The 27,620-nt window shown below is 55.3% G+C and overlaps 1 protein-coding gene and 1 long non-coding RNA gene across 2 annotated transcripts; one reads left to right on the top strand and one right to left on the bottom strand.

Annotated features, from left to right (window-relative positions):
- Positions 1-16,691: 16,691 nt before the first annotated feature.
- Positions 16,692-21,074, bottom strand: SIX2 (SIX homeobox 2). The gene is made up of 2 exons (XM_076334421.1): positions 20,479-21,074; positions 16,692-17,892 (listed from the first exon to the last, which is right to left on the bottom strand). The coding sequence occupies exons 1-2, from the start codon at positions 21,036-21,038 to the stop codon at positions 17,589-17,591; spliced, it is 864 nt and encodes a 287-aa protein (XP_076190536.1). The 5' UTR covers positions 21,039-21,074; the 3' UTR covers positions 16,692-17,588.
- Positions 21,008-24,787, top strand: LOC143158462 (uncharacterized). Its single transcript, XR_012994997.1, has 3 exons — positions 21,008-21,039; positions 23,919-24,025; positions 24,424-24,787. It is a non-coding gene; the product is annotated as an uncharacterized LOC143158462 (long non-coding RNA).
- The last annotated feature ends 2,833 nt before the right edge of the window (positions 24,788-27,620 follow it).

The following is a 27,620-nucleotide window of genomic DNA, read 5'->3' as shown; positions in this document are numbered from 1 at the left end:
GTGCAGGCCTGAAGCCTTCATGGGCGAGAGCCCCTGCAGGTATTAACCTACTGTGTCTAAGTGGCAGAGGGACGGAGTGTTTTGAACATAACACCTTTGCTACATTTTAATGGATCTTCAGGTGTCCTCAAGTATCATTCTATCATAAAAGATGGTTTTTATTAGTAGACAAGAAGAATGGGAATTGCAAAGTTTTTCTCCCTTAAAATACCACTAATAGTTAGCTCCCAGCCACCCATCTCTGAAAGTGAGAAACTCTCATCAGCTTATTAGTGCGCCTAATAGCGCTTGGAAATAAATTGGAAGCACTTCTCTTTCTCCCGTGGTCTCTAAAACAGTCTCAAATGTTCCTCGATGTCTCCAGTTACCCGCTATGACTCTCGCCGAGTTGTTGTTAGGATGCACGCGGCAGCGTACGGGAGCGCGCCCGCCGGCCGCCCGCCGGCTCTCCGCCCGCCCGCCCCCGCCGCCGCCGCCGCCGCCGCCGCCGCCGCGCCAGCAGGTGGCGCCGCGGCCTCAGCCTGGGCCGGCGGCGGCGCCCCCGCCCGCGGCCGCCCGCAGGTATCCGGCAGGGGCCGGGCTCGCTGCTCTGCCTGTCCCCGCTCCGCTCCGCTCGCGGGGGCGGGGGGCGCCCACCGCCCGCGGCCCCCGGGCCGTGCTGCCCTCCCGCCCCGGCCGGGGCTGCTGCGGGACCGGCCGCGAGAGGCGGAAGGCGGCAGGAGGCGAGGGTGCCGGGTGCGATCGCCGAGCTGGCTGGGGGCGAGGGAAGTGCGATGGCGTGGATTTCACCGTGACGTCTGGGGGAACGAGTGGATTAGGAGAGGGCTGACTTCACGGGAACAGGTGGATGACGCGACAAATGTTTGCATTATGTATTTTCTATGAATACTCTTCACGCCCACGTGTTACTTCCTTTCACGTGCTGTGAAAGTGGCTGTTGAAGGAGCTGAAGAGGAAGAAGAAGACCATGGCATGGACGGCTCTCCTGGAGAAGAGAGCGCTAAAGCTCCTGCGCAGTCAATGTGCTCCAGCCAGCACGAGGATGCTGGGACTGGTTCACTCTCCCCAGAACTACAACTGAAAACAACAGAGTAGCGCCAGACACGAGGGACCCTGGATTACAGCAGGCTGAGCGTGCGTCACCTGGGGCAGCACAGGGACCCTCCTGTAAGCAAATCGTCTGGGGAGCAGCTCCACAGCTGCAGGTTTCGAGACTAAAATCGATTTTGAGACTGATCCATTTGGCCCTTGTTAGCATGCTCGGAGAAGTGGAGAATGGGGGCCAAAATCCAGTGTTAGGTGGCACAGGTCCCCTCAATGCAGTGTGGAAGTCAGGCCAGCTACACAAGAGGCAAACAGAAGAGGCACTTAAGAGGGGATATTGACCCGTCTGGCCTGTGACCGTGGCCAAGTGGACTGCTATTTTTTTATAGAAGCTGAAGAAATGATTCTGTGTTTGGGTAGATGATAGAGAGTAAAGGAGGAATGGGATAAATTGGTGCTAGAGGAGAATAGACTAGCTCTTGGTACAAGTGAAGAGCATTTTGTTGTAGTATGTTGATCAGAGTTGATGTCTCCTCTGTAACACACCAGTTGAACCCAATAAAAGATTTGGTTTATTTTGCTCTTGATGCCTAGATTTCATAACCCCGGAGCTCCATCCAAATCCTCTGCAGGTACCCTGCCTACCATCCACACTTCTCCTTTCTTTCTAACCTGGATTTCTGGTTTCTCCATAGCGAGTAGGTCTTTGATGTGAGAGGAGGGGTACTCATCTTACCTCAGACCTCACCCAGTATTTTGTGAGCTGTCCAAAATGCCATGCTGACCCACCTCATGCTTCTCAGATGTTGCTGCCTGTACTTCTAAAGCTAGTGCTTGCAGGGAGGAGAGGAACAGGTGAGTCCTGCTCTGTCCACTGTCTTTGCCCTCTTTATGTTGTGTGGCTAAATGGGGAACACTCCACTCGTGTTACCAATCCAGAACCTTCTGTGCTATTCTAGGGTTTTTTTGAGCTCCCCTTTTTCTCAAGAATGTCGTCCACTTCCCTTCTGTTGGATGATGACTGGAGGGTTTCTCCCAGCCTACTCTAAACTGGATGGTAAAGAGCCGCTTCATTTTGAGATGAGTACATTAAGAGATAAACCACTGATGTTGGAGGGAATGGGGTGAGATCCTCACCACAACAGAAGAAAAATATTTAATACAGATCTCATCAAGAATTTGTTTCCTTTCTTTCAGCAGGAAGTTGACCTTTCTTGATTAGAGGATTCTGTATTTTTGGTAGAAAATGATTGTTCTTGTGAATTCCTCTTAGTTTTGACCACAGCAGGAGTTTTCCACCTCTAGCTTGCCTTGCTGACTGTATGCAACCTGCCATGGACATGTATCCAGCCCAAATCTTATCCTAGAAGCTCCAAGGGTCTTTTCGCTAGTATGACATCAGTCATGTGAGATGGAAATGCTGAGGTCCTCTAGGAAAAACAGTGACGAGGAGTGGTCCATGGCAAACCAATTCATTCAGCCAACAGGCTGCTCCTTGCTTGGGTTCAAATTGTTCCAGAAAAAAAAAAAAAAAAGAAAAAATTGGTGACTGGGAGTGCACTAAATGAATTACCCCATGTGAGAATGTTCCCTCACTGCCATCATCCTTTCTGGCCGCTCCTCACAGCTGGGGCTAAAAATTGGTTCTTATTTTATACCACATGTGCAACAAACTCATTACTTCAGGGAAGTATTGGACCTATTTTACATGTGCAAACTGATTGCAATAGGGCTGTCAAGAAAGAATCCTGATGTGGAAAATTAATCATTCATTCTACTATGTAATCACAAAACTGGATTATGAAAGAGGTACAGTAACTATATGTGTATTTTATTAGATTATTTCATAGTGAAATCTTACCTGGAAATTAATTTTAAATTCCTGAGAGCATGTATGAAGTTGGAAAGGTGCCTGAATGGCTCTGAAAAAAAAAAATCAAGTTTAATGGTAGTGTATCAAATCAAGAAAAGAGTATTTAGTGAGAGCAGTATTTGACATCATCTTTGACATCTTCATTAACAATCATAGGGAATACAATACATACCACCGACACTTTCAAATGACACTGGGTTAGGAAATGTCGCTGAACTGAGAACGAGGCAAAGGAACCCAGAGAGATTAAAATGTGGGTATCCAAAGAGATTAAAATGTGGGTAGAAATGAACAATATGAGATACAACATAAAGATATCTGTGAAAAATAATTAATGGATAGTAAAAATAGGGCAAGCTAGTGAATGCCGGGGTGCATATGCCCCTTCGCTATATTGCTGTGCACTCCACGGTGTGATAACTAATCTATATATTTGTTTATGCCATAGAGTAGAGTTACAGTAGCTCTCATGTCATCTTACTCTGCTGCCATGTTTTGTTAAATTCAGGACAGTATTATTTGAACAGTAGCGACAAACTGGAGAAACTTCAGGAAAGATCGACAGAAGCAACCTGAGATTTAACAGAAAAGAGGTATGTATATATATAAAACTGCATAAAACGTAAGATGTATTTATGGGGATTTATCCTTTGGCTGGGACAAATCAAGGTTTGTGCCTTTTCCCTAGTAAAGGCAGAAAACTGTAAAATATCATCCTATATGCATAGAACAGACACCTAGACAGTTCTCAAGGCAGTGCCAACAAGACTCATAATCCAAGGACTGGACACTATTTCTCCGATAGCTCATTATACCTTACCCTTATGGGTGCCTCCTGTCTAATTTTGAAGGTGGGCTGTTCTGTCACTGAAGGTGGGCTGTTCAAGACTGAAAGGTAAAGTATAAGCTTACAACAGGGAACTTTCAATCCGTGAAGTCCATCCAATAAAACGAAAGTGGCAAAACAGCATTCCCCTCGAGCCCGTATTTATTTCCAGGAGGAGTAAGTCTATCGGTAGATAAAAGGAAATGAGCACTTTTTAGAGATCATGTACATCACCTGCAAGATTTTGTCTTCACAGAACCAGTAATGGACTTACAGCATTTTGCCAGTGCAACTCTGCCATGACCACCATTTCCTTGGTGACATAATTGGCAATTCCGGGAGAACAGGCTCTGATGAAATGCTTACTGTATGCTACATTATGTCCTACCAGATCACAAAACCTGCACTATTACTGTACTGAGATAGAGAATGCTGATGATAGTGAAAGGTAAAATACAGGTTTATGGCCTTGCAGTGTGAGAAAACAAAACTGTTTAATCAATAGCAGCGTTCTTTGGAGGTCACAGGCAACGCCAACCTTGATGGAGGAGGCTACACTGCACAGGTAAAGGAGGCTAGACTTGGTCCAGGACACAATAAAATGTGTTGGTGACAGTTTCACCTGTCTTTCTCAGATCATCAGGAAATCTATAAAGCTCTTTTGCTTGAGAGTTTTGATCTACAAATGAGTCTTAAAAGGAATTTGAGTTAATACTGGGTTATCAATAGTTTGGACTTCCAGGCTTGTTAGCCAGTTCCCTGTCCCAGATTGCTCAGCTGTAAAACGCTTATGTTGCTTTTGCTTACAGGTGCTTGTAGATGTACCGGTATCCTGAAGCACACAGGTCACACTGGGTGCTCCTCACGCTGATGCTCACTCTGTAATGGACAGTCAAATTAGCACGCTTGTCTGTTGTGAGGAGTTGGTTGCAGGATCCCCTCTTTTTTTTAAAGCATTCTCATTTAGATCCCCAGATCTGGTTAAAAAAGGCACTGCATTGGCAAATCCACCATTTCAGCACAATCACAGATAAAAAGCAGAATTGCCCTCCACCACCTATTTCAACTGAATAAAACTTATTTGTAAATGACGGAAGAAAATTGGCTAGATAAATATCAATGTCAGTGACCTGCTTGTATGCAAAGCAGCAATTTTATTTTTGTCCTAATGTACCCAGAGACTAGATATAGTTGCCGCAAAGTTAAAAGGCAAAATTAATTGCTATTATGCCATAAATAAACGCTATTTTACAGCTCTATCTGGCTTCTGTCCTCACTGCTTCCCCTCCAGCCTCCCCCAGCCAGTACTGCTGCACCAGCTGGAGGCTCCAGTGCTGGTGGTTTACACCTGAGCGGGGAGCACTGGGACCGGCAACCACAGGTTTCCAAGTCCATGTTTGGGAAATACACATAAATGTTGCACAAACTCTTCTGACCTACCCCGGAGTCAGCACTACTCACTCCTTGGAGACTAGGGATTTGCAAGAAACGAGGAAACATTAGTTACGCAAAAGTCTCTTCTTGACACACACGAACATGAGCAGATTTCACAGATGAAATGTCAGTGAGCGCTGGTGGCAGTGGGTCCGTGGGCTGGCGTGGGGTAGATAAAACCCAGCCACCCGTTCACACCTCTGCGTTGCCCCCTCTCAGCTTCACACCGGGGGCTGCCCGCCGCCGTGCCGTGGCTCTGCCCGCACACTCAGTCTGCTCCGTCGATTGCTGGGTCACTAACTGTGCAGCAGCGCTGACTCGCTGACACCATTTCATTTCTGCATGACATAACAGAACAGGCCTCGGAGATTCCTTTATAATGCCACAGATAGACATAAACAGATGCTCCAAACAGATGTAATCAAACACAGATGTGATCTGAAGATTCCCAGGCAGGCTCTGGGGTCTGGCCAAACTACACGTAGTGTGGACTGACGGCAAGCTGGAAATGCGGCGAGGGGCTCACCTTTCCACCCTGCTGATGCTTGGTGAGCAGAGCGAGCTAGGTACGGCAGATACGAACATGCACCAGCTGCTGGGGGGCACCCGGGGGTGGCCAGGCTGTGGGATGGGCCCCGTCACTCCCCATGTAGTGTCTGCTCCTGCCCCTGCCCCGTGCTGGCTGCAGAGCTGCAAGGCGCTGTTGTCCTTGGAGGATCTTTCTTGTAGCAGATGACCCTGTCAGGGTCAGATTTTTTTTTTTTTTTTTACCAGAATCTACCCAAACAGCCTGCTCTTCTACTGTGACCCTTTCCTTCTAGTGGGCGGTGAGCAACAAGGGGTGGGTGAGTTTTCTGTAACTAGCAGAGAGGGCAGTAAAGCCATTCCTGCTCATATAAAAACACTTATCTTGGGGCACGTTCATTAAAGGGAGGTTGAGGAGGTTGTGGAGTGAGGAAAGTGGGGGAGTTAGTGCCAGAAATGAAGGGTGGGGAGAGTGGGTCTTTCTTTCCATGTCATCCCTGATTCTGGTGCTGCCGTTGGGTTTCCACTGATTCCCCCGGTTGCCTTTTCCAGAAGCTCCTGGTTCTCTGTCTCACAAAAGAGGAGACATTTGCTGGAGGACTGTGGGAAAGACAGGTCAGAAGGTGAACAGAGACCAAAAGAGTAGTTTTACAAGAAGAATAGTGCCACCTAGAGCAAGTCCCAAATCGGAGGTGTGTGCTTGGCGGGGGCAGGGACAGTTGGACTCATTTCAAGGAAATTTTGTCTCAAGAATTTCCTCATTTAAGATCCTAGAGTATGAGGGTAGAAAAAAATCCTCGAGATGTAGTTATCTAAGCAAATGCAACGTGCATTTCTATGAGAGAGAAGTAATCGCTTCTTAAATTGACTCATGCTATGGGCTTGATCCAAAGTCCATGGAAAAACTCTGACTGACTTCATGGATCCTCGGGGTGTAGGTGGGAACTTTGCCATTGTCTTCAAAAAGAACAGGGCCAGGCCTTTGCTCTTGGCCCAAAAACATATGCAAGGAAAAGACACAAATCCTTTTCAAATGCTTTAGAAATAATTTGTTATTTGAATTTCTACAGTTATACCATTGTTAATAACATTAAACACCCACAAATCTATGTTTTAAAGCATATTGTACCTAAATAGAAATTTTACACTTATCTGCTTACATGCTTGTTGTAAAAAAGTCACTTAATAGAAAAAGTAATCATATAAAGATTGTATAGATCGAAAGCAACGTGTTAAAGAGCACCTTTGAGTCCTTCATGATTAAGATCAACAGTTTTCTGATTCGTGCACATGAACACTTTGCTTTTCAGAACAGCTATTTTATTTAGCTTTTCTTACAGAAGTGAGCTGGGTGACAGTAGCTATGATTTCAATAGACAGGGCAGGTGGGTTTTTTTTCCAAAAGCTTATATTAATGAATTTGAAGACAATATGAAAAATATTAATAGCAAACATAAAATACCCATTTGTCAAAGTCCATAATGCCTGCAGAAAAAGAAAGGAGAATTGTAACAACCTTTCTATGTAAAAACATCGTAAGACATTGAAATTGTTGAAAAGTTTTGGAGAGGTGTTTTGAAATGGAGGAGTCGTTTTAAATTTATATTTAAATTTATATTAATATACAGTATATGTACAGTAATATTTTTAGAAAGAGGCTGAGACTGAAAAACATACAATGATGTGAACAAAAAAAAAAAAAAGATTGAGATTCACAACATTTTCTGAGTTTTTTCGACGTCCCGTTTCTTTAACTTTATTTAGATTTTCCATCTCTATAAATAGGTAACACCAAACTAAACTGATTTTGACCCGAGCTGCCCTTGCCACCAAAGCTGTCCTTGGGAAGTACTGACTTTCACAGACTCCGGATTCATCTAGGGATGATTTGAGCATGTGGTTTGCGTTCAAGAATGCCCTGTAAATATAAACAACTATTACGACTCGAGTACATTTAATGACAAAAATGTGCTAATGCTGTGCTGACGACATTCGCCCTCGCATTACATTCCTTATAGGGGCGATGCTGCTCGATCCGGCCAGCCGGGCTGCGGGGCGGCCCAGGCGAGCGGCGATCCCTCCCGCACTCTCCTCGCTGCCCTCTCATCTTCGCTCCGAGCAAAATATCGTGAAGCAAAGGTGTGTTTTCCCCCCGGAGGCGTGCGCGGCTCAGAGCCCGCTGCAGAGACGGTCTCCGGCGGTGCCTCACCGTTGGGAACACGAAACGTCCGGGAAACGTGAAAGCAAACCCACCTCTCCCCCTAAAACTCTTGCTCCTCCGAGCTGCCAAGAGGAGGATTTGGGGGGAAAAAAAGAAAAAAAGAAACCCCCGGCCCCGCGCCGCCGCGGGACGGAGAAGGGCAGCTCCGCCGGGGCCCCCGCACCCGCCGTGCGCGCCCGGGGTGGCGAGGGGAGACGGGGACGCGCCGGGGCAGCGCCCACGGGTGCGCGGGGAGCGGCCACGCATGTGCTGCCGGCCCGGCCCCGCCGCCAGCGCTGCGGGGTTTTTCCTTCCCTCGCCCAGCTCGCCGGGCAGAGCGAGGTGCGGGGGTGGGCTCCCCGGCGGCGAGGCGGGGATTTGGGGGTTAGCGGCCGGGGCCTCGCATGGCAGCCGCCCCCGAGGCCCGAGCGGGGGCACAGAGGGGCTGGCGGGGGACGGGGGGCCCAGCTCCCGGGGCCGCTGCAAGGAAAGCACCTGCCCCGTCGAGGAAGCGCTTTTAATTGAGCGCGGTAATGACCTGCCCCTCGGCCAGGGGGAGGCGAGTCAAGTGCTTTTGCACTCCCGGCCGGGATCCTTCCTTCAATGACGGCTTTGCCCGAGCTGCTAGACCGCGGTTAAAGTTACGGCAATAGGAGGGTTAAAAAAGCCCCCGGAGCCCCGGCTGCCGGAGAGGCCCCCGCGCCCCCGCCGCGCCAGCGATCCCCGCGGGCCCCACCGGCAGCGGGCTGCGACAGCGCGGGGCGGCGGGCTGCCCCCAGCTCCCCCCGTCTCCCCCCATCGCTCCGGTACCGCTTCTCTCTCCAACGCGTCCCAAAAGGACAGAAAGGGGCAAAGGGTTTGCTCTCCTATTTTCACATTTCGGGGGGAAATGCCACTTTCCCCAGCGTAACTGTTCCTTCCCCCGCCTCTGCGCCTTCCCTGCTGGAAAAAGAAAAATCCCAGCGAGGCCCCTGGGCCAGCCCAAGGCAGGCGGGTGGCTTTCGGCAAGGCCGCCGCCGTGGCTCCGGGCTGCCGGTGGCCCCTCGGGGGGAGCCCCCCGGTGCCCCCGCCGGTGCCCCCCGCCGGGGCCGCGCCTCTGGCCCGGGCACGTCGGCGCTCGCCCGGCCGCGGAGCGCCGGAGGGAGGACTTGTGTCCCTGCTCCCTGCACCGCAGAGAAGCCGTTTCAGAAGGTGCCCAGGGCATGAGGAGAGAGGGGGGAGCCTGCCCCAAGGGGGGGCAAAGGGGGGCACCGCAGGCTGCTGGGACCTGCCCCCGCCAACATCAAAATGACACGCGGGGCTTTGTCGGCTCGATTGGCCCCTCTGAGCCGGCATCTTTCGAGGACTGCAAAGAAAATACTGTCTTGCAGTCACTGTAATCCACGGTTTTCATTTACTATTATTCAATCAGGATTTATCTCTGTTTTTTTAGGAGGCTACTTTTCCAGGACTGTTACTCGATACTGATCCATTAAATCATTCCAGCTGAGAGATTAAATGTATGATTTGCAACCAGCTGGATTTCTTAAATGGTGTCTTCGTCTCCCTTCAGTGCATGAGCAGACCCGACGAGAAAACACTTTGCTTTGGCATGGAAACCCGCACACTTGCCCGAAGATTACCACACGGAGTTCATTCAATGCCAACAGTATTCTCTTCACCGGATTAGATTTCCCCCAGCCATAAAATGCCTCCAAAAGCGAGATACCATCGAAATGGCAACGCATGCCAACCGAGCGGGTAGGCAGCAGGCTTAAGCCTTCTCCCGCAGTAACACCGCAGCCCCTCTCTGCCTTTCGTAGGGCTGCCCCGGCTCCAGCGAGCCCATGCAAACGGCGCGGCCCCCGGGGAGGGGGAGCCGGGGCCCCGCCGGGTACCCACCGGGGGCTGGGGTTCCCCCGCACTGCACACCGACCGCGGGGGCATTCTGTGGCCTCGAAGGGCGGTGGGGGTGAAAGGCAGGCGCCCTCCGAACACTGCTCTCCGTCGTGCCCCTCGACGTCTGCCCCGGGGTGGGTCGGTCTTCCGCGGCCCCTTCCGAGCCGCCGGGTATGCGGGGAGCGGTTTCGGGCAGCCCCTCGCCTCCCCGCCCCGGGGTACCTCAGGCAGGGCCAGGCTCTGCTTGGGGTACAAGCCGCCGCGCCGCCCGTGCGGGGCCCCCGGCGAGGGCCGGGCGGCAGGAGGTGGGGACGGGCAGTGCAGTAGCCCGGTCCTTCCCTCCCCCGCCGGGGTCGGGGGGTTTGGTTCAAATTAATGGTGACGGCAGCAGTGCCCGGGTGAATATCGTCAAGGCGGCTTTATTTGCCGTCGCCCGGCACTAGTCGAGGTAATAAATACACCCGATTTAGAGTAATTATGGGAAGGCGACTGGCCGCCCTCCACCTCCGGAGATCTCTCGCGGGGACGGCATCTCGGAGACGGGCAGAAATAACCATCAGATCTCAAAGTAATAGCGTGTAGGTGGGAAACACCGCCGCTCTCGCTGGGCCGGCCTCGCCCGAAGAAAAAAATGCCCCTTCTAAGCTGAAAGGGATCTGTGGCTTTTCTCCGACCGAAACCACCCCGCAGAGCCAAGGCACCGTGGGGGATCTGCCGCACCTATGGAGGAGAAAAGCACTGACATTTTCTGGGCACACTCGGGGAGACGGAGCCCGGCTCCGCGCACGCCCGCAGCAGCAGAGCCCGGTGTCAGCATCGCCTCTTGCCTCCGACCGCCTCGGTTTCTGCTAAAATCGCGAGTGAGGTGGGATCGTCCACCTCCGGCCCTTCTAATTTAGGAAGGCGGGGAGGTGAGCTGCGCAGGGACGGAGCCTACCCCCGCGCCACTCTCTCCACGGCCACCCGTGGGGCCCCCGCCGCCCGGCTCCGCGCCCCGCGCGGCGCTGCCAACGCCTCCCTGCCTCACGTCTGGTTTCGTTTGATTCCGGGAGGTTTCCAAACCGTCCTGACTTTCCAGTTGTTGATGTTTTTGTTGGGTGTGCTCTCGACACGCTCTTAAGAGCGATGCCCCAAGCTGTTTCTTAAGTTTTAAATGTCCCCTCCCTTCCTCAGCGCCAGCCGCGGCCTCGCTCGCTGCGCGGTGCGTAGTGCGGCGGGGTGCGGATCCTCGCCCCGAGCAGCTGCTGGGCCCACGTGTAACTGAATATCTCAGGGTATGGAGAGAAACCCACTTGTCCCTGGCCCCGCAGCAGCTTGGGAGCCCCGTCCCCCCCGCTCCAGCAGCCCCTCTGCCCTCCGCGCCTGCCGCCCCGGGGAGGCCGTGCCCCTGCCCTGCTCCTCCGGCTCTGGCACCGAGCAGCGGAGCGGGCTGGAAGGAGCGAGCTGCAGGGAGCAGATCCCCCGCCTGCTCTGTGTGCCCCGTCGGTGGGAAACAGCCGGTTCCCTACGACGGGGCGGCTCCGGCTGCCGCGGCACAGGCAGCCCCCGGCGGCGCCGGGGTAAATCGACGAGGGGCCCCGGCTGGGCCCTGCTCGGTGGTCGGGTCGGGCCTCTCTCGGGGATGCCGTTAGCTCAGGCTTTGGAAACGCTTTGCCCCGTCGCGCAGCTCTTCGGTGGCAGCAGGACGACGATATTTATCCTCTTTCGATTAAACGCGTTCCACTTGAACCAGAGGTGTTCAGAGCCACCTGCCCCCGCCCCGGCAGCACCCTGAGGTGTGCAGGGAGAGATGTCTCCCCGACGGGTGACTGGCCATGCACCCTCGCCGCCTCCTTGTGAAGGAGAGCCTGTCCACGCGCGGCGTGGGTGCCGCCCACAGCCCGCTGCCGAGGCGGCCGGGTCCCCCGGGGCACCTGCCGCCGGCGTTTCCAAAGCACCGGGCGAAAGCCGGGCCGCGCTGAGGGGACGACAGATGCCGGGAGGTGGGCGCGGACCTGCCCCTTCCCTGCGGAGGCCGGGGCGGGGGGGGCAGCGGCCGCGGTGGAACGCGGGGAGGGGGATCAAATGTCCGCCCGGAGCCTGCCCGCGCTGCCGGCAGCGGGCTCACTGTGTCCGGCTCCGTGGGCAGGGTGGTCGGGGGAGGAACGATGATGCCTTTGCTGCTGAAGTGCTCTCGGATCAAGTCTCTGCTCTCTCCCCCGACCCCCAGCACAACTGCATCTAAAACGGCGCTTTGGAAAGGGGGGATTGGGGGTATCTCTGCCCAGACCCCAACTCCTGCTCTGCTAGAAACCGCTCTTCCAATATGATTCACTGGACTTTGCTCAACTTTACAGCAAACTGGAGGCTTTATAAAGTCCCGCTAACTCTTCACGCACACCCCCGGTTTTTTTCTTCCTCACTGTTGCCAGCCAGTCTTGCCTGTGTTGACACCCAGACGAGCTCCTGACAGTCACTTTTCAGACTCAGATGTCCGTCTCACACGTGGTAGCTTTAACTACTGCCTCGGTTTTCACGCTGCAGCCTATTTTTGGAGAGCAGGGCAGCGCAAATGAATATTCCTGATGAAGGTAGCTTTCATCGAGTTCTTTACAAAATCTATTCCCCCTTCCTCCCTCCCACCCCCTAGATACACACGCACCGTACCGAGGTTTGCATTTTTCATGGCGGGACAGGCAAGTCTATAAAAGGCATGTTTGTTTTTCCTGGCTGTTTCAAATATGTATTTCCTGGAGGACTTCGCATCTAATGGGGTCATCAGAAGCACATGTGCGATTTTCATCTTTCCAAGTGATTTCTCCTTTCCCCTTCTCCCGAGCAGCACCGTTTGCTGGTGTAACATTTTACCTCTCTGTTCACCTTAGCTCCCACTAAACCTCTCCGTTTCCCTCTGAGTCCCAGACGCTTGGCGAAGTCCTAATTTGTTTCCGTCTGTCTGTCTACCTTTTTTTTTTTTTCTTTCTTTCTTCTTTTTTCCTGTAGGACACGGGTTGGTCTGGAGGCATTGCTGTGCCGCCCAGCAAGCCCGGCCGTCCGCTCGGCAGCCGCCGCCTCCCGGTGCCCCGGGGCGCGGAGCGGGACCGGCTCTGCGGCACACCGGGACTCCGGTTAAAGGCGAATTTGATATTTAGAGCTGGAGGTTGAGCGTTCTCGCCCAGCAGCAAAAAAATCCCAAACAACAATCCCCCCTCCCGTTGATTTAAGTGGCAAGGAGATGGACCTTCTTCCGAGCAAGGAGCCGCCTCCCCGGTGCGGGGAGGGGAAGCTTTGAGCCCCGCTCCCCGCCGCAAAATGTGAAGAAGCTGATGGCTCAGCCCAGCTCCTAAGTTTAGGTATGTATTTTTCCAAACCCCAGAGCTAATCTCCTTCAGACAAAACCCTCACCTTTTCCTTGTGTGCTGAAGCACTGAAAGTTCCCTTCAGTATATTTTTCTTGGCTGTCTGAGCCGCAGCGTTTTGATTCACTAAGCAGAGGAAGTTAAAGAGCTCTGCAGTGAGGGCCAGTGGCCAGTGTTTTCATCGCCATGCCCTTAAATTATTTGTCATGCTCAAGCGAGGGTTTCTTCAAGGCAAGAGCCTGCTCATACCGGGCTGCATTTGTTTCTCCTAAAGAAGGCAATAGATTTTGTTTCCGGGTCTGGTAACAGGAGCCCGAGTGCCTTACACAAACATCGCTGGGCAGGCAGGGGCACTTCCAAGGCTTTTCATTCCGGGGCTGGAGCAGCCTCCCCTCAAACACACATTGAGGCTTCAGTTAGGCCGAAACTGCTGAGCCAGGGTTGGGGAGAAGAGGGAACATAGCTTTCTCCGGGGTAGCCCACAAGAAATACGCCAAGCAGGCGACTTCTCTCGCGTAGATCATGTAGAATGTCTGCAAAATGGCTTATATTATTATCCAAAGGAAAACGCAGCCACACCGCCTTGTAGATGAGATGCGACTGTGTTTCCAGAGGGTCCTGTTTACCCCCAAGCTCCTGCAAGGGCTTGCAGAGGGAAGGCGTTTAACCAGCAAGCTCTGGCATACGCTCCCCTACTCAAAGGGAAGGCTCTCATTCCAATAAACTTGCTCCCTGTTCCCCTTCGGGGACTGTGCCACATCTTCAGTAGCCTGTCGGGATGCTCTCCCCTCGCGTCCATCAGTATTGCCCTGCAGGGTGACAAGCTGCGCCCTGGCAGGACAGCCAAAATTGTTTTCTGTCTCAAATGTGCAATTTCGCTCATAACCCTCTTCAGCGCAGCACCAGGACAGTTAACACTCATATAATAAAGTACAGGGCTTCCCAGCAGAACAAATCTGCTCTAGTACACCGTGAATATTCAGTGCCCGGCTATCTAAAGGAATTACTCCAGTTACAGTTCTGGGGTCCGTAAACGCTGCATTCATTGTGTAATTTGGTAAGGTTTTAGTTTGAGGGCAAATGCCACTTTTATATATATATGTGCATGCGTATGTATATATGTGTGTGTGCGTATACGAGAGAGACAGCGAGCGCGGTTTTTCTCCTGGGTGTCCAAGCTATAGGGGCTCAGCTGTGGGGTTTGGCCGCTGCATCCCGGCCTCAGTCCGCGGATAGCCGGGGGAGTTTCATGGGTAAAGCATGCCGGGTCCGGACCGTCTTTTTATTTATGCCCCGAAACCTGCGCGGGTACCGCGCCAACCCTGGGATGAGATATGCCGCATGTAACGCAATGCTAGTGAATCATAACTAATCTGTTTAAAACCGAGGATTAGTCACGTCAGTTTCGGCATATTCCTCTATCGGGAACTTTTTTTGTGCGTGGAAAATCGGGGGGATTTGGGCTAATTTACCAAACATCATTACTAAGGCAAGTACGGTCCGATAAAATGAGTCTTAACATGTACGGGTTTTCAGGTTGCATTACACACGTCCCATCATCTGGGCTTTAAGCTGTGTGCGCCCTTAATGCTAGATTGACCTGCAGGTTTTTTTTTCCCTTACTGCATGATTTCTGTTTCTAGCTGTCTTTAATTGACTTCAGTGACTCGCCCTCTCTTCCTCTCTCCGTATATAAGTGATCCTCGCTGCAATTTACAGGAGTTTTCATCGCCCCTCTCTTTCAAAGGGCCTTTCTCACCCTGTCAGCTCTTCATTTACTTTCCCCGATCGAATTCTGCCTCCTCTGTGCAATATGACCTTTTATTAACCACGTAAACCCTATCCTGTTTTCATACTGCCTCTTTAAATGTTCCCCATCTTGGCTTTACTCTTTCTCTAATATTTTTTTTTTCCTTTCTTTTTTTTCCCCTCCAGCGGGCAAAGCCTTAAGGCTTTATTTCGGTTTCGAGGCCATGTTTTATTAACCCAGTCGTTCTGTTTTCCTTCTCAAACTTACTTCTATCTTTAAAAATAAAAAATAGCCAATTAATTCATTCTTTGCAATATTGCACCGCTGCATGTGTTATTTTACAGGGAGCGGGGATCTTCTGTAGCCCTAGGAAGCAGTGGTTCCTCTACTTGCGAAATGTTTATTTTCAAAGGATTAAAATTCATAGCTAAAATTATTAGATGCCCCTCAACGGAAATAACAGGATCTGCTATTTAGACCCTTAATGCACGCAGGACCACACTGGTACGCTCCCGCAGCCGAGGCAACAGCCACATCATCTCGGCTGCTGAAAAATCACCCCAAAGAGCAGGAACAGGAGGAACATAAACCTGAATATACCACATTGTCTCCTCTATAACATTGTACCCCGCTGCACCCCAGCGTAATGGGAACACTAGATTTATAACCACGAGTAAGAGAGAGCTTTTTTCCGAGGCCGATCCTCCCCGTTACCGACATCCATACCTTCCCTTCTATAGACTTTAACGGGGCCTCGGAGAAATATGCTTTTAGCGGACACCCACAAACCCACAGAGGCGCTAATCCAGCCCCAGATTATATCAAATTAGGACACTGCCCGCACAAAACTCCCGCTGATTGAAATTTCAGCCAGCGTCTGAGACCTGGACACGATCTTTGCTGATCTACACATATTTCTATCCCGCTTGAAGCCATATCGTTTTCTCGGTTTATTTTTCACAAGAAATTCATTTTAGGGAAAAAAAAAAAACAAAACCAACACCCTTGCAAGCTCTGAGGAACATTTTAAACAGATGATGTATCGCATTCGGCTTCTAGCAAGGAGTTGGTAGCGAGGGTGCAAGCTGTAATGAAATCACCCTGAGCTCTTATCTTTTAATGAAGCAAACTTGCAAGCAACTTGCCTGTCTCTTTTGCCACCCTGTGCTTACAGAAAAGGAAAAAAAAAAAACCCGAAAGACAGAAAAAGGAGAGGGATAGAGAAATCCCGTTCCCGGCATCACTCCCACAGGCGCTGGAAAGGCGTTTGCAGTCCAGCCGTGCCGGACCCCCGGAGCAGGGTCTGGCCACGCTCAGTTGGCGCGCCCGCCCCTGGGGCGAGGGGGGCGGCGGGGGCGGCTTTCTGCCGGGGCCAGCGGGCACCGGGGCGGAAAAGCCCGCAGCCTGCCCAGCCGTGCCCTCGGGGGAGCAGGTGGGCCACCTCCCCGCTCCCCTTAGGGCCCGCACCGCGAGTCCTTCCCCGTCCCCTTGCTTCCCCGCTCCCGCAGGGCTCCGCCAGCTTCCCCGGGCCGGGCCGGGGCGGCCCCCGACGTGCCCGGGCGTTGCTCCGCGGGGCACCCCAAACGGGGCAGGGGTGCGGGGGTGCCGTCTGACGGCCCGGGGGGCGGTGGGGGGGCGAGGCCCACTGGCCTCTGCGGCGGCATGGGGGGGGAGCCCCGGGGGCGCCGACACCGCCCGGGTGTCCGCCGCTTCCCCCGGCCGAGCGCCGTCAACCCCGGCCACCGGGCCGCCTGCTCTGCTGGCGCTCAGGGCTGAGCCCGAAAACGCCCCGCGGGCGAGTGAAGCAACCGCACGCCGAGATAGATTTCTAAATTTTATTATAAAATAAAAGCAGAAATATTTTCCAAAGAATGTATTCACATAATATAAACAATGAACAAAACTAAGGTGAGTGACTTGCGGTTGATACTGTCGTTTAGGTCTAAACTTGAGCAGCAATTCCTCTTTTTTTTTAAAGCCCGCTCCTGCCCTCGTTGCACACCGAGGTGCGAATCTGCCCCGGCCTTCCTCTGGGGCCGGAGCCGGGCCATCGCTTCCTTTCCCACCCAGCAAATGGCGAAAGCACCACATGGACAAGGCCAAAGAAGTCGTCTCTCTGCATAGCATCAGCTACAAGAAGGTTACAGAGTCTGCCTAGAGCGCGTGTTGCTGCTATAACTTGACTACAACTTTTGTATTCTTGAAATTGTACATCGTACACCTGCCACGGATACATAACTACAATAGAATAACGGGAGCGATGTGTAACTTCCAAACAGGCATGGAAGCAGCGGCCTTGCGCTCCCCTTTCCTCCCCACCCCCCGAAAATAAAAGATTACAATGTGCCTCTTCCCACACAGACCGGCCCGATCGAGTGACACCACCGAGAGATTCGTGAAGTTAAGGCTGGAAAGAGCTGCTACACCGAACTGCCTTACAGCCTGCCGTGAAAACCACAGCTCCTGTCCAACAGTCCTTACACGCCTGAGACCACCTTTAAGCAACCCTTAAGGCTTTTCACAACATCACTACCCACAGCCGAGTCCGATACCTTCCAAACCTGCAGCCAGCCTGCTGCCAAAGGGCACAACACGTCCACTAAGGAGTTTGTCATCGCTTTCCAAGTCTCTGGTAGGATTAAAAGGGGGGGAAAAAAAAAAAAAAGGAAAAAAATAGAGTAAAGGAGGTCTGGTGCGAAGGAGGGAGTGTGTACACGGTTTTAAGAGCCCAGATCGACCAGGTTGGATGACATGGGGTTGAGGATGGAGTCCTGCAAGCTGTGGTGGTGCATGGGGTCGGTGCTGGGCACGGGGATGGCGCTGGGGCCCTGGGGGTGGCCCAGGCCGTGCAGGGGCTGCAGCCCGGGGTTGGAGCTGAGCAGCAGCGCGGGGCTGGAGGAGGTGTGATCCGGGGTCCCTGACGGCGTCTTCTCGTCCTCTGAGCTCCCCAAAACTGTCTTATTCCCGTTCATTGACGCCGAGAGCGGGTTGTGGCTGTTGGAGTTGGAATTCTCGTTGTTTTCCCTATAGGAAACACAAAAGAGGGAGGGAAATCACCGTGTGGCCGCCGCTCCGGGGCGCACACCGCAGGAGCGGGGGCGGCGGGCGGCGGGGAGCCGGCTCCCGGGGGCGGCGACCGGGGGGGGAATGCAGAAACAGTAGGTTTACAAACTCTGCAAACCTCCAAGGCCTCTTCATCTGGCACAAAGGTCTAAGGTCCGCCGAGCTTGTAAACAGATTCTCCCACTAGCCCAGAGGAAAGTGTCACTTTGCCAAAACGTCATTTTCTGCGTCCAAAGCGTTTGCACAGCGTGGGGAGGGAGGGGGGAGGAAGACATTTTAAAAAAAGGGAGTTTTTAACTTTAAAACTGCTCCCGGAGCTGAAGAGAAGTTCGGCCGCGATTTCTCCTGGGAAGGCCAAAGCACGGCGAGTTGTAGGCAGGATTGCTCTGTGCAGCAGCACAGCCCCTCCTAGGCTCGCATCAGGCGGGAAAGGCTTTTGCTTAAGTAACTGGACGTGGATTTTTTTTCCCTCGCTCTGAGCTTAAAGCTCAAAACATAGCCCAATATGGAAGATAAGGCAAGCAAACAGAGTTAACTCGCTGGTTTCCCCGGCCCTTTCGGGAAATGCTTCGCACTCCCGCTGCCATCCCTCCGTCCCTCCTCGGGCGGCGGAGGGCGCAGCCCGAGTGGCCGCTCGCCCGGCTCGGCGAGGGCTCCGCGGCGGGGGGAGCCGGCACCGCCGATGCGGCTACCGACAGAGGCAGCCGGCTTGGAAAGGCAGGACGTAATTTCAAAATTCATCAGCGGGTAAATACCGAGAAATCGCTGGAGGCTGGCCAAGCCCTTGCAGATATATATATATATATATACACACATACATTTTTTTTTTTCGAAATGAGAGGGGCAAGATGGGGTGGGGGCGGCCGTCCCGTCAAGGCTAACGCGGCCCTCGTAGAAATATTTTAGACACAGCCCTGCCTGAAATACTGAAGGCATTGCAGGTCTATTTAAAAGCTTCTGCGGAAGCTTTGAAACACACTATCTGGCAGAGGGGCCCTATCCTGCAGGATTTGGTCGAGAGCAGTGAAGCCATTGCGCTGACGGTTTTTCCTCAATAAGGGCTGCAGGATGTGGCTGGAGACACTTTGTGCCAAAAAAATAAAAATAGACAAGAAAGCTCTGTTTGAACAAGTTTGCTTGAGTGAATGGCAATCCCATGAACGGTCTGTTTTCCAACGCCTGGAGTGTAATATTAGGTTGACTGTATTTTTCAATGTCAAAAATCTTATTTGTCTCTGGAGACCTTTAAAATTTGATTCCTTGGGAAAAAAAAAAAAAAAAAAGAAGAATGGAATAAGTGTAACCTTCATTTCCTTTGGATATTTGAAGGTGAGTCCCCGCTATCAGCAATAAAAAGGATCTCTAACATCTCGTAAAACCAACACTTGCGGGGATTTGAAGGAAAATTAAAGCTCCAGCACCGTTTCGGGAAATGTATGGAGCAAATCTGTGCGGAGCCCGAACCTGCCGGGCTGCACAGCTGCGTGGCCGCGGCGCTTGGCCATTTCCAAAACACATTAGGCAGAAACGAAAGAAAGGAGTCTCCTCGGAGGGACGGATCTACGGGAGATTTCTAATCCGTTAATTAACCACGCAGGCCCTAAGATCAGATCCGTATGGACCGGGCAATTCAGCGAGCTAGTGAGGAGCCACTGTGCAGTTAGAGGACGCTTTTTGCTTCTTCGAACCGCCTTTATAAGGCACAGGGACTGCTGACGGAAAAGTCACCCCGAATACTCAAGGAGTGGGCATTAACCTCTGCCCGGCAATTAATGGTCCCTTCACTCCATTTAACGAGAAAAACACGGTTTCGGAATCACGCTCGGTATAAGAATATACGTCTATTAACATGCATTCGTGAGCACCTTGCTGGGTAGTGAATACGAACTGCAATTTGATGAGCGAGGTAAAAGGTTGCTCCGGTCAGTCCCTGTCTAGGTCTCCCGCCTCACGCCCGGAGCCGACGCTAGAGGCAATTTTTGCTAACAAGCGTTCAGACCCACTCGTTCCCGGCTGCCCCCCCGGCTTTCCCTCTCTGCACCGGGGTAACCCTCAAGGACACGCTTGTGTGCCCCGAGCTGTGCGGGGCGCGGAGCCCTCGCCCTCAGCCCCGCCGCCGCCGGCATCTCCCGCCGGGCCGTGCTCCCGCACCGGTACCTCCGGCCCCGCCGCCCGGCTGGGCTCCGCGCCGGGTTGCAGCGGGGAGGAGGCGGCCGCGCTGCTTAACCGGGAGTCGCCGCCGGCCGCGGGGAGCGCCCCCGGCAGAAGGGGCTGCCCCGCGGCGGCCGCGCCGGCAGTGCGGGGAGCGGGCTCTCGGAGGGGAAGGGGTCCCGGCCGCCTCTCCCGGGGCTACTTTTGGCGGACAGACGCCCTCGCCGAGCGCCCACCTCGCTCGCCTCTGCTTCTCGGGGCGCCCCCGCCCCGGAGAGCCCGGCCCCTCCCGGGCGCGCCGTCCCGCGGGCCTCCCCGCAGCCGGGGCTGGGGCAGAGGGAGAGGCGCGGGGCGAGCTGCGGGGCCGGGGAGCCGCGGGCGCCGGGGGAGCCGTACCTTTCCTTGGCCTCGGCCGCGCGGTCCCGCTGCCGGCGGTTCTTGAACCAGTTGCTGACCTGGGTGGTGGTGAGGCCGGTGGCCTCGGCCAGCTCCCGCTTCTCGCGGGGGGACGGGTAGGGGTTGTGGGCGTACCACTCGCGGAGGACGCTGCGGCTCTTCTCCTTGAAGCAGTAGCTGGTCTCCTCGCCGTCCCAGATGGAGCGGGGCAGCGGGAACTTGCGGCGCACCCGGTACTTGCCCACCGCCCCTAGGGGTCGCCCCCGCAGCTTCTCCGCCTCGATGTAGTGCGCCTTCAGCCAGAGCTGCTGCAGCTTGGGGTGGTTGTGCGCCGAGAACTGGTGGCTCTCCAGGATCTTGTAGAGCTCGCGGAAGTTGCCCCGGTGGAAGGCCACCACCGCCTTGGCCTTCAGGACGCTCTCGTTCTTGTGGAGGTGCTCGCAGGCAGGGAGGGACCAGAGGAACCGCCCCAGCCGCTCGATGTTGCCGCCTTGCTGGAGCACCTCGCAGACGCAGGCCACTTGCTCTTGGGTGAAGCCAAAAGTCGGGAGCATCGACATGGTGAGCCCTGCCCCGCCGCGCACCCTACGGCCGCATAGAGGGGAGCGGCGCGGGGCGGCGGGCAGCGCCCGGCATGCGGGGCCGGCCCCGGGGCGGCGGCGGCGCCCGGCGGGGCCCGGTCGGGCGTCACGGCCGGGCGCGGGGGTCCGCGGCCATCGGCGGCGCCCGGCCCCGGAGCGGCCGCGGGAGCCGGGGAAAAAAGGCGAAAAGCGAAGAAAAAAGTCTCGGGAGCCCGAGCGCGGGCGGCTTTCCCCCCCGGCCGCCTCCTTTTTGTAAGTCCAAGTTGCGAGAGTAACTTTGTGCCTCTTTTGTCTCCTATCTGCAGCGCTCGCAGCGGCCGCGGCTCTCCCACCCCCACCCCCCTCGGCCGTCGGTTTGGGATCTCCCTGCTTCCCCCCCACCCCCCGCCGCCGCAAGATCCCACATAATATAGTGGTAAAGCCCTGCTCCCTCGCTCCTCTCCCTCTCGGAGTTCCCCCCCCTTTCTTTCTCTCTCTCTCCCCCCCCTTTTTTTTTTAATAATATTATTCTAAGCTGGCATGAAAAGTGATTATCCGCGCTGTGATTGGTCCGGTTATCTGACCCGGGGACTGCCAGGAGAAGACAATAGTTTTAGTCAAATTATTTGCCATGGTGACGCTGTCAATCAGGGGTAACCCGATCTGTTTTGAGGTGGCTCCCCGGCTGGGTTGACAGATTGCTCAGATCCACTCAGAGGCGGCCCTGCGAGCTGAGATATTAGCTAGCGAGGGAGAAATTTCCGCCGTGATTGACGCTGCAGGCGCCCATCGGGGGAGAGGGGGAGCGCCGGAGTGCGGAGCCCGGGCCCCTGCCTCTCTCCGCAGGGCGCTGCGGCGCGGCGGGACGGAGCCGCCGCCCCGTCCGGGCCCCGCCGCCCCGTCTGGATCCCGCAGCCCCATCCCGGCCCCACCGCCCAGTCCAGGCCCCGCAGCCCTATCCCGGCCGCGCCGCTCCGGAGCGCGGGCTCTGCCGTCCCCGGCACCCGTGGCTGCGGTGGGGAGAAAAACCCGTCTCCGGCCCTTGCAGAAAGTTTCTTTCTAAATGCGTTAGCTTAAGCCCCCTCCCCAGCGCCCAGTAACAACTGTCGGAGAGTTTTATAGGGAAGGGGCCTCTCATGTACAATAGAGACCCTGTTCGTGACCTGGGATCCCATTACACGCTGGTCGTACCTGCCCGGGAGCTAGGAGGAGGCATGATGATGCAGGACCGAGGAAGGATTGCCTCTCCGTTAATCGCCGGCCGTGCCCCACCACGCTCCGGTGCGCAGGGCGCTGGCGTTTTTGAACACTGGACGCCGGGCATTTATTTCTACTTGATTTCCAGGAGCGTGTCGGGGTGTTTCGTCCAGGAGAGGGACACGTGTAAACGTTAGAGACACTTCGCGTGATTAAGCGGACCCTTATCCCCCACGCGTGCCCGTTACACACCGACTTTTTAGTTTACTGACTGTGCGGGGCAGGGACCCGTACCCTTTCCCGTCCCTTTCGGTCTACACCGAAAGTGAAAGGCGAGGGAGAGAGGCTGTGCAAGCGGGAAGGTCGGGGGAGGATGAGCGAGCGAAGGGCGACGCGGTGCCTCCGCGGGAGCGGCGCACAGCCTGCGCGGGTGGACGGGACGGCCGGAGCGGTGGCGGGCGCCGGGGCTCGCCCAGGTGAAGGCACTCGGGAGGAGCCTCCCGGCCCCAAACTCAGGGCAGTTTCCATGGCCTTTAATGTTCACCTTTGGGGGAGAAATAATAATTAATCCCACAAGCTCTTTCTACGCCATTTGCAGCCCTGACAGGAGAGGTCTCTGCAATTGTGGGTTCCTGCCACAGTACCTTTTTAGCCGCCCCGGCGCGTCAGGGATTTAGCGAAGCCACAGGAGACCAGGCTGCGGCTCCCCGCCTCGCAGCCTGACCCTTCGCGGCCGATGGACGGAGCCCCCGTGCCGGCCCGGGCGGGCGTAGCGGCCGTCCCCAGGGGAAGGCGAGGCCGGGGCCGCGGCGCGCAGCCCGGCGGCTCCCGGCGGCGGCGACTCCCGGCGAGGAGCCGCGCCAGGGCTGCGGCCAGGCGAAAGGCGGCGGGGGAAGGAGGCAGGAGGAGGAGGAAGGTGGGGGCAGCGGCTCAGACCGCGTCCAGCTCCCAGCATGTCCGGACGCCTGTGCGTATCCGCCGCGTATGTCCGTATTTTCTCCAGTGCACTCCGCTTTGGCAGCTGCATGTCCTCCTACCTGTCCGGGCTTTTCCCGAGCGCTGCCATAAAGAAGCAGTGGCAAGCGGGCGGCTCCCGCCTTGGATTCCCCGGGGACGCAAAACAGAGGCTTCCTTCGCAGGGCAAGCGAGAGACAGCTCAAATTCGTTTAAAACAAATTCAGGGATGTTGGTGACAGGTCCATAAAGCCCCCTTGCATGATTCTCCCCACATCCCTTTACAAAATGAGCCCTCGGCCGCTTAGTGCCTTGATACCGGCCGACTTCTGCAGGATTCAGACTGTGCTTGTTTGTAAACGAAAGCATCCCGATCTCAGCGCTTCCTACCCGACCTAAGCGGCTGGATAGTTCGCAGCCGCAGCTGTAGCGGACGATCACGGGACGGGAGAACGGATCCACTGCAAACGTTACTCTGAGCAGAAACGGCGAGAGAAGCACAAATCCCCTCTCCCACCCCCGACCTCTGAGCACACACCGTGTGCCTTTCGCGAAGGAGAATATAGCCCCGTTCCGCTCCCTCCCGCCATGGGGACCGTGGCAATAGAGAAAAGCGCTAGCGAGGTCTGAGCTGCTCCCCCCGCCTCCCCGCTACCGCGCTCGGTCGCCCCACGTTTATTAGGGATATACCTGACTCCGCTTTCTCTCCTTCCATCTCATAAACCACAGCAGTTGAATCTGAACGGGAGCAGCTGTTCGCCCTAGCCGGAAAGGAGATGTCAAAACCTGTTGCATGGACTTAGATCTGAGAAAGTCTCTTCTTAGCACCCTAAAATGTGAGTACAGAATCTACACGCCAGCCCCTCCGCAGGCGCTTTCACTTTAGGCTGCCTTTAGCCAGACTGCAGCTTGCATGTAACGCTAGTTCACTTCCCAGAGCGCTGGGCAGAGGCAGGGCTGGCCCCTTCCCGAGCACCCTATATCAGCTTGCGTCCCAGAGCAATTGCAAATTAGTGACATCTGGATCCAAATTCTGTGTAACTGCTTTTAACTTTGGGGAAAGAAAAAATCTTCCTATACGTGCTAGAAGAGAGAGCAGACACTGGCTGCAAAGCCACGGCACGGGGCGAGTCAAGTTGCGGTGACTTGCGAGGGAATCAGACGATCGGGCGAGGAGCTTTTTTTTTTTTCTCGGCATTTGCGAAAAAGGACGTTCACTGCAATTATATTTCAGAGCAGGAGGCGCGAATCGCCTGCTAACGTTTGCCCCCTGTCCGACGGGAGCATTTTGCCTGGCCGCTGCCGGGTCTCTCCGCTCAGCCGCGGTGAAAGGCTTTATCTGGGCTGACCGAAACTCGTGCCCGGCCCCGCTGCCGCCCGGTGGAGAAGCCCGTGGTTTCATCCCCATCCCGGCCCCGGCCCCGGCCCCGGCCGCGGCCCCGGCCCCGGCCCCGGCCCGGGGGGTGATTTTGCCGAGGGCCCACTCGGGAAGCGCCTCACCCCTCCGCGCAGTCACTGCCGCGGACGGAGCAGCGTGCGAGACCGGCAGTGTCAACGCAATCACGGTGAAATATGAGTGAAATAAAAAGTCGTTTTTGTCGCAATGCTCCTTTTATTAATCCGGGCGCAGACTATCTGAGGGAAGGGGGGGTGCCGGTCGTGTCCCTTCCTAGGAGCCTTTCATTGCACGTAACTGATGCGTGTCCACGGGCGCCAAGATAGCGCTGCAGTGATCTGAAAATCTCCCTCTCGGCTGTGCCTCGACCGTCTCCGTGCAGACAGCAGCCTGCGTGGGAGGCTGCAGGCCCGCACCGTTCCTACTCAAGACAGGTCCCGATTCACCCGAACTCCTGCCCTGCATCTTTCCGCAAGCCCCTACGACCACTGCCTCTGCGGACCCCCTTACCCGTTTTACAGAGGTGCAAATGCCGCTCGCTGGGCTCGGGACAAACCGGAGAGGCAGGAGAAGGAGGGATCGCTACCCACCTCCCTTCACCCACTCGCACAAGGCTGAGGAGACGCACGCTCCTGCCAGCCGGCCTCGGGAAGGGCAGGGAGACGGAGGCTCTCCGAGGGGCGCTTTTATCGGCAGGAGTAGCAGCGAACAAATGATAACTCCCGCAATCTTCACATGCCAGAAAGAAACACATCTTCCCCGCAGATGTCCACTACCGTGGCAAGGACTGTAGGGAGAGCAAGCAAATGACAAACAACTCCAAGTTTTCGTTTCTTTATTTCCTTTTAATTTTTTTTTTTCTTTCCTTTTGGCGGGAGGGCAATATGCTTTCTCCTTAAAACCAGTGGGCTTTAAAGTGGGCGAAAGCCCGCCGCAATTAACCTGCTATTCCTGCTAGCTTTTTTTATGAATCATAGCGACCTTTGCCAGGATCCTGGGCCTACCTGCCCCCTAACCCGGGGGGGGCTCAGCGGGTTTCCCGGGGCACCCCGGGCGCACACGTTTCTCCCTGGCGGGACCCGGCCCCTTCAAGCGCTCAAAGCTCGCCCGGGATTCCCGGAGGCAGTTTGCAACCCGGAACCGCGGGCTGTTCCCCTCCTCCCGTTATTTATTCACGCTTATATTTATTTTTGCGTTTTGTTTAAAACCCGGGTCTACCCCACCACAGATGGCACTAAGATCCTGCCCCGACTGAAAAAGAAAACACGACGGAGGATCACTGCGCGTAACTAAATTAAGGCAAACAACAATAGGTTGTTGTTCCGTGATTTGGGGCGAAAGGAATAATTCAAAGCTTTTGCTGCGCGCAATGCGCTGTTCCTCAAGGGGACCGGCCAAGGATTTCAGATATGTAGCGGGTAACTCGATTATGCTAACAAACTCCGCTTGAAAGAAAACGTTGTTGGGCTGCGGGGCGGGGGAGCGGGGTGCTGTAGGACGGGGGGGGCCGAGCCGGGGCGCCGGCGGGAGCGGAGCCTCTGCCCCAAGGAGCGGCCCCGCTCCCCGGTCCCGCAGCTCCGCCGATCCCCTCCAGCCCGGAGCCGTTTCCCGGCCGGCTGGACCTGAGATGCTCGAATAACATTTTCGAAAGAGATGTATTAATTAGGAGATTGGGGCCTGATGCGACGTGACTATCTGAGCTGGCCCCGGTGAACCTTTCCGCCTCCCGGCCACCCCCCGGTGAAATGGGACTCCGGGGGCGGCACTGTGTCCCCAGCTCAAGGCGCTGTAACCTCCCGCGCTCCCCACGAAACCCGATAGGCCCCCGACCGGCTAATGCGGCCGGTCCTGATTACCTTTATATTATCCCTTCTCAATCTCGGGCGCGGGGTTCAGAGATTTCACTCACTTCTACTATCAGCACCCTCCCCAGCACCGATGTTTATTTGGGTGTCCCCCCTCCACGGCCCACAGCCGGGCTCAGATCCGGCGGAGGGGACAGCCGGCTGGGGGGCGGCCCGGGGGGCGAGGGGGGCCCGGGCCGGTGCCCACCCAGCCCCCGCGCCGCTCCCGGCTGCGGGGACCGCCTCAGATGCTCCGCGGTACAAGGGGACTCTCTCAGCAGACAGCGTACAGCTTACAGACAAGACAACAACAACAACAAAAGGAACATATGGTTAAAATAAGGAGAGAGCGAGCTTTCTGCCTTAGGGGATTGGCGATAACTAGCCAGAAATGCAGGGCATTGAATCTAAACTTCTGGTGGGCTTCTGCAGGATTGACAACTTAAATCACACTACAAGCATCAATTTGACAATATTTGTAAACTTCTTGTTTCCAGGGATCTTCTTGATCAGCGATAGACCAGGTTGGTATGAGCTTGAGCCACGAAGGTCTTTTTTTTTTTTTCCCTCCTCCTTTCCCCTCTTCCGAGTTGATGAATAGCGATCAGGTTTCTTTTAATGGCTGCCCCCTATTCTCACAGCCTCCCACAACTAACCCAAGAGCCTGTTTCCTCGACCTCAGTTAATTCCGCTGATTATTCCAAGATGATGAGGAAAGCACGAAGATTGTTCACTGCTCCTACCGATTCAAGGCATTTTTGTTACCATCTCCGTCCCCGGCTCACGGGGATTTGACCGGGGAGTATTTTTAGGAGCGGGCTGCCCTCCCTCCCCTCCTGCCCTCCCTCCCCAGGCAGCTGACAGCTTCGGGGTCTCGGCCATAGTCTTGCCGCTCCGTGGGTACGCGGTCCCCGCCTCGGGGGCGGGGGCCGAGGACGGGCACCCTTCGCGCGGCGGCCCGGGGTGGCTCAGGGCGGGGACACCGCCGGCGTTTCGGCGGCCGCTCAGGTGGCGGTGGCGCAGGTGAGCCCCGCGCGCCCCGCGGCGCTGAGGCCCCGCCACCCCGCGGGGGCCCGTGGGGCGCGACGCCTAAAGCGGGGGCGGGGGCAAACCTCCGGCCGCCTCCTGCGGCGCAGGCGGGAATTTCGGCTCCCCCCGCAGAAACGAAAGCGGCTCCCCCGGCCGCCGGCT

This window comes from Aptenodytes patagonicus, chromosome 3 (genome assembly GCF_965638725.1).
Source record: "Aptenodytes patagonicus chromosome 3, bAptPat1.pri.cur, whole genome shotgun sequence".
Lineage (NCBI taxonomy): Eukaryota > Metazoa > Chordata > Aves > Sphenisciformes > Spheniscidae > Aptenodytes > Aptenodytes patagonicus.
This window is presented reverse-complemented; position numbering and strand designations above follow the sequence as displayed.

Bases quoted from the DNA above. Each gene is read 5' to 3' on its own strand.
- SIX2 (XM_076334421.1), bottom strand. From the start codon at position 21,038: ATGTCGATGCTCCCGACTTTTGGCTTCACCCAAGAGCAAGTGGCCTGC. The intron at 17,893-20,478 runs GTACGGCTCCCC...TGTTTCCTATAG, and splicing joins GCGGCCGAGGCCAAGGAAAG to GGAAAACAACGAGAATTCCA.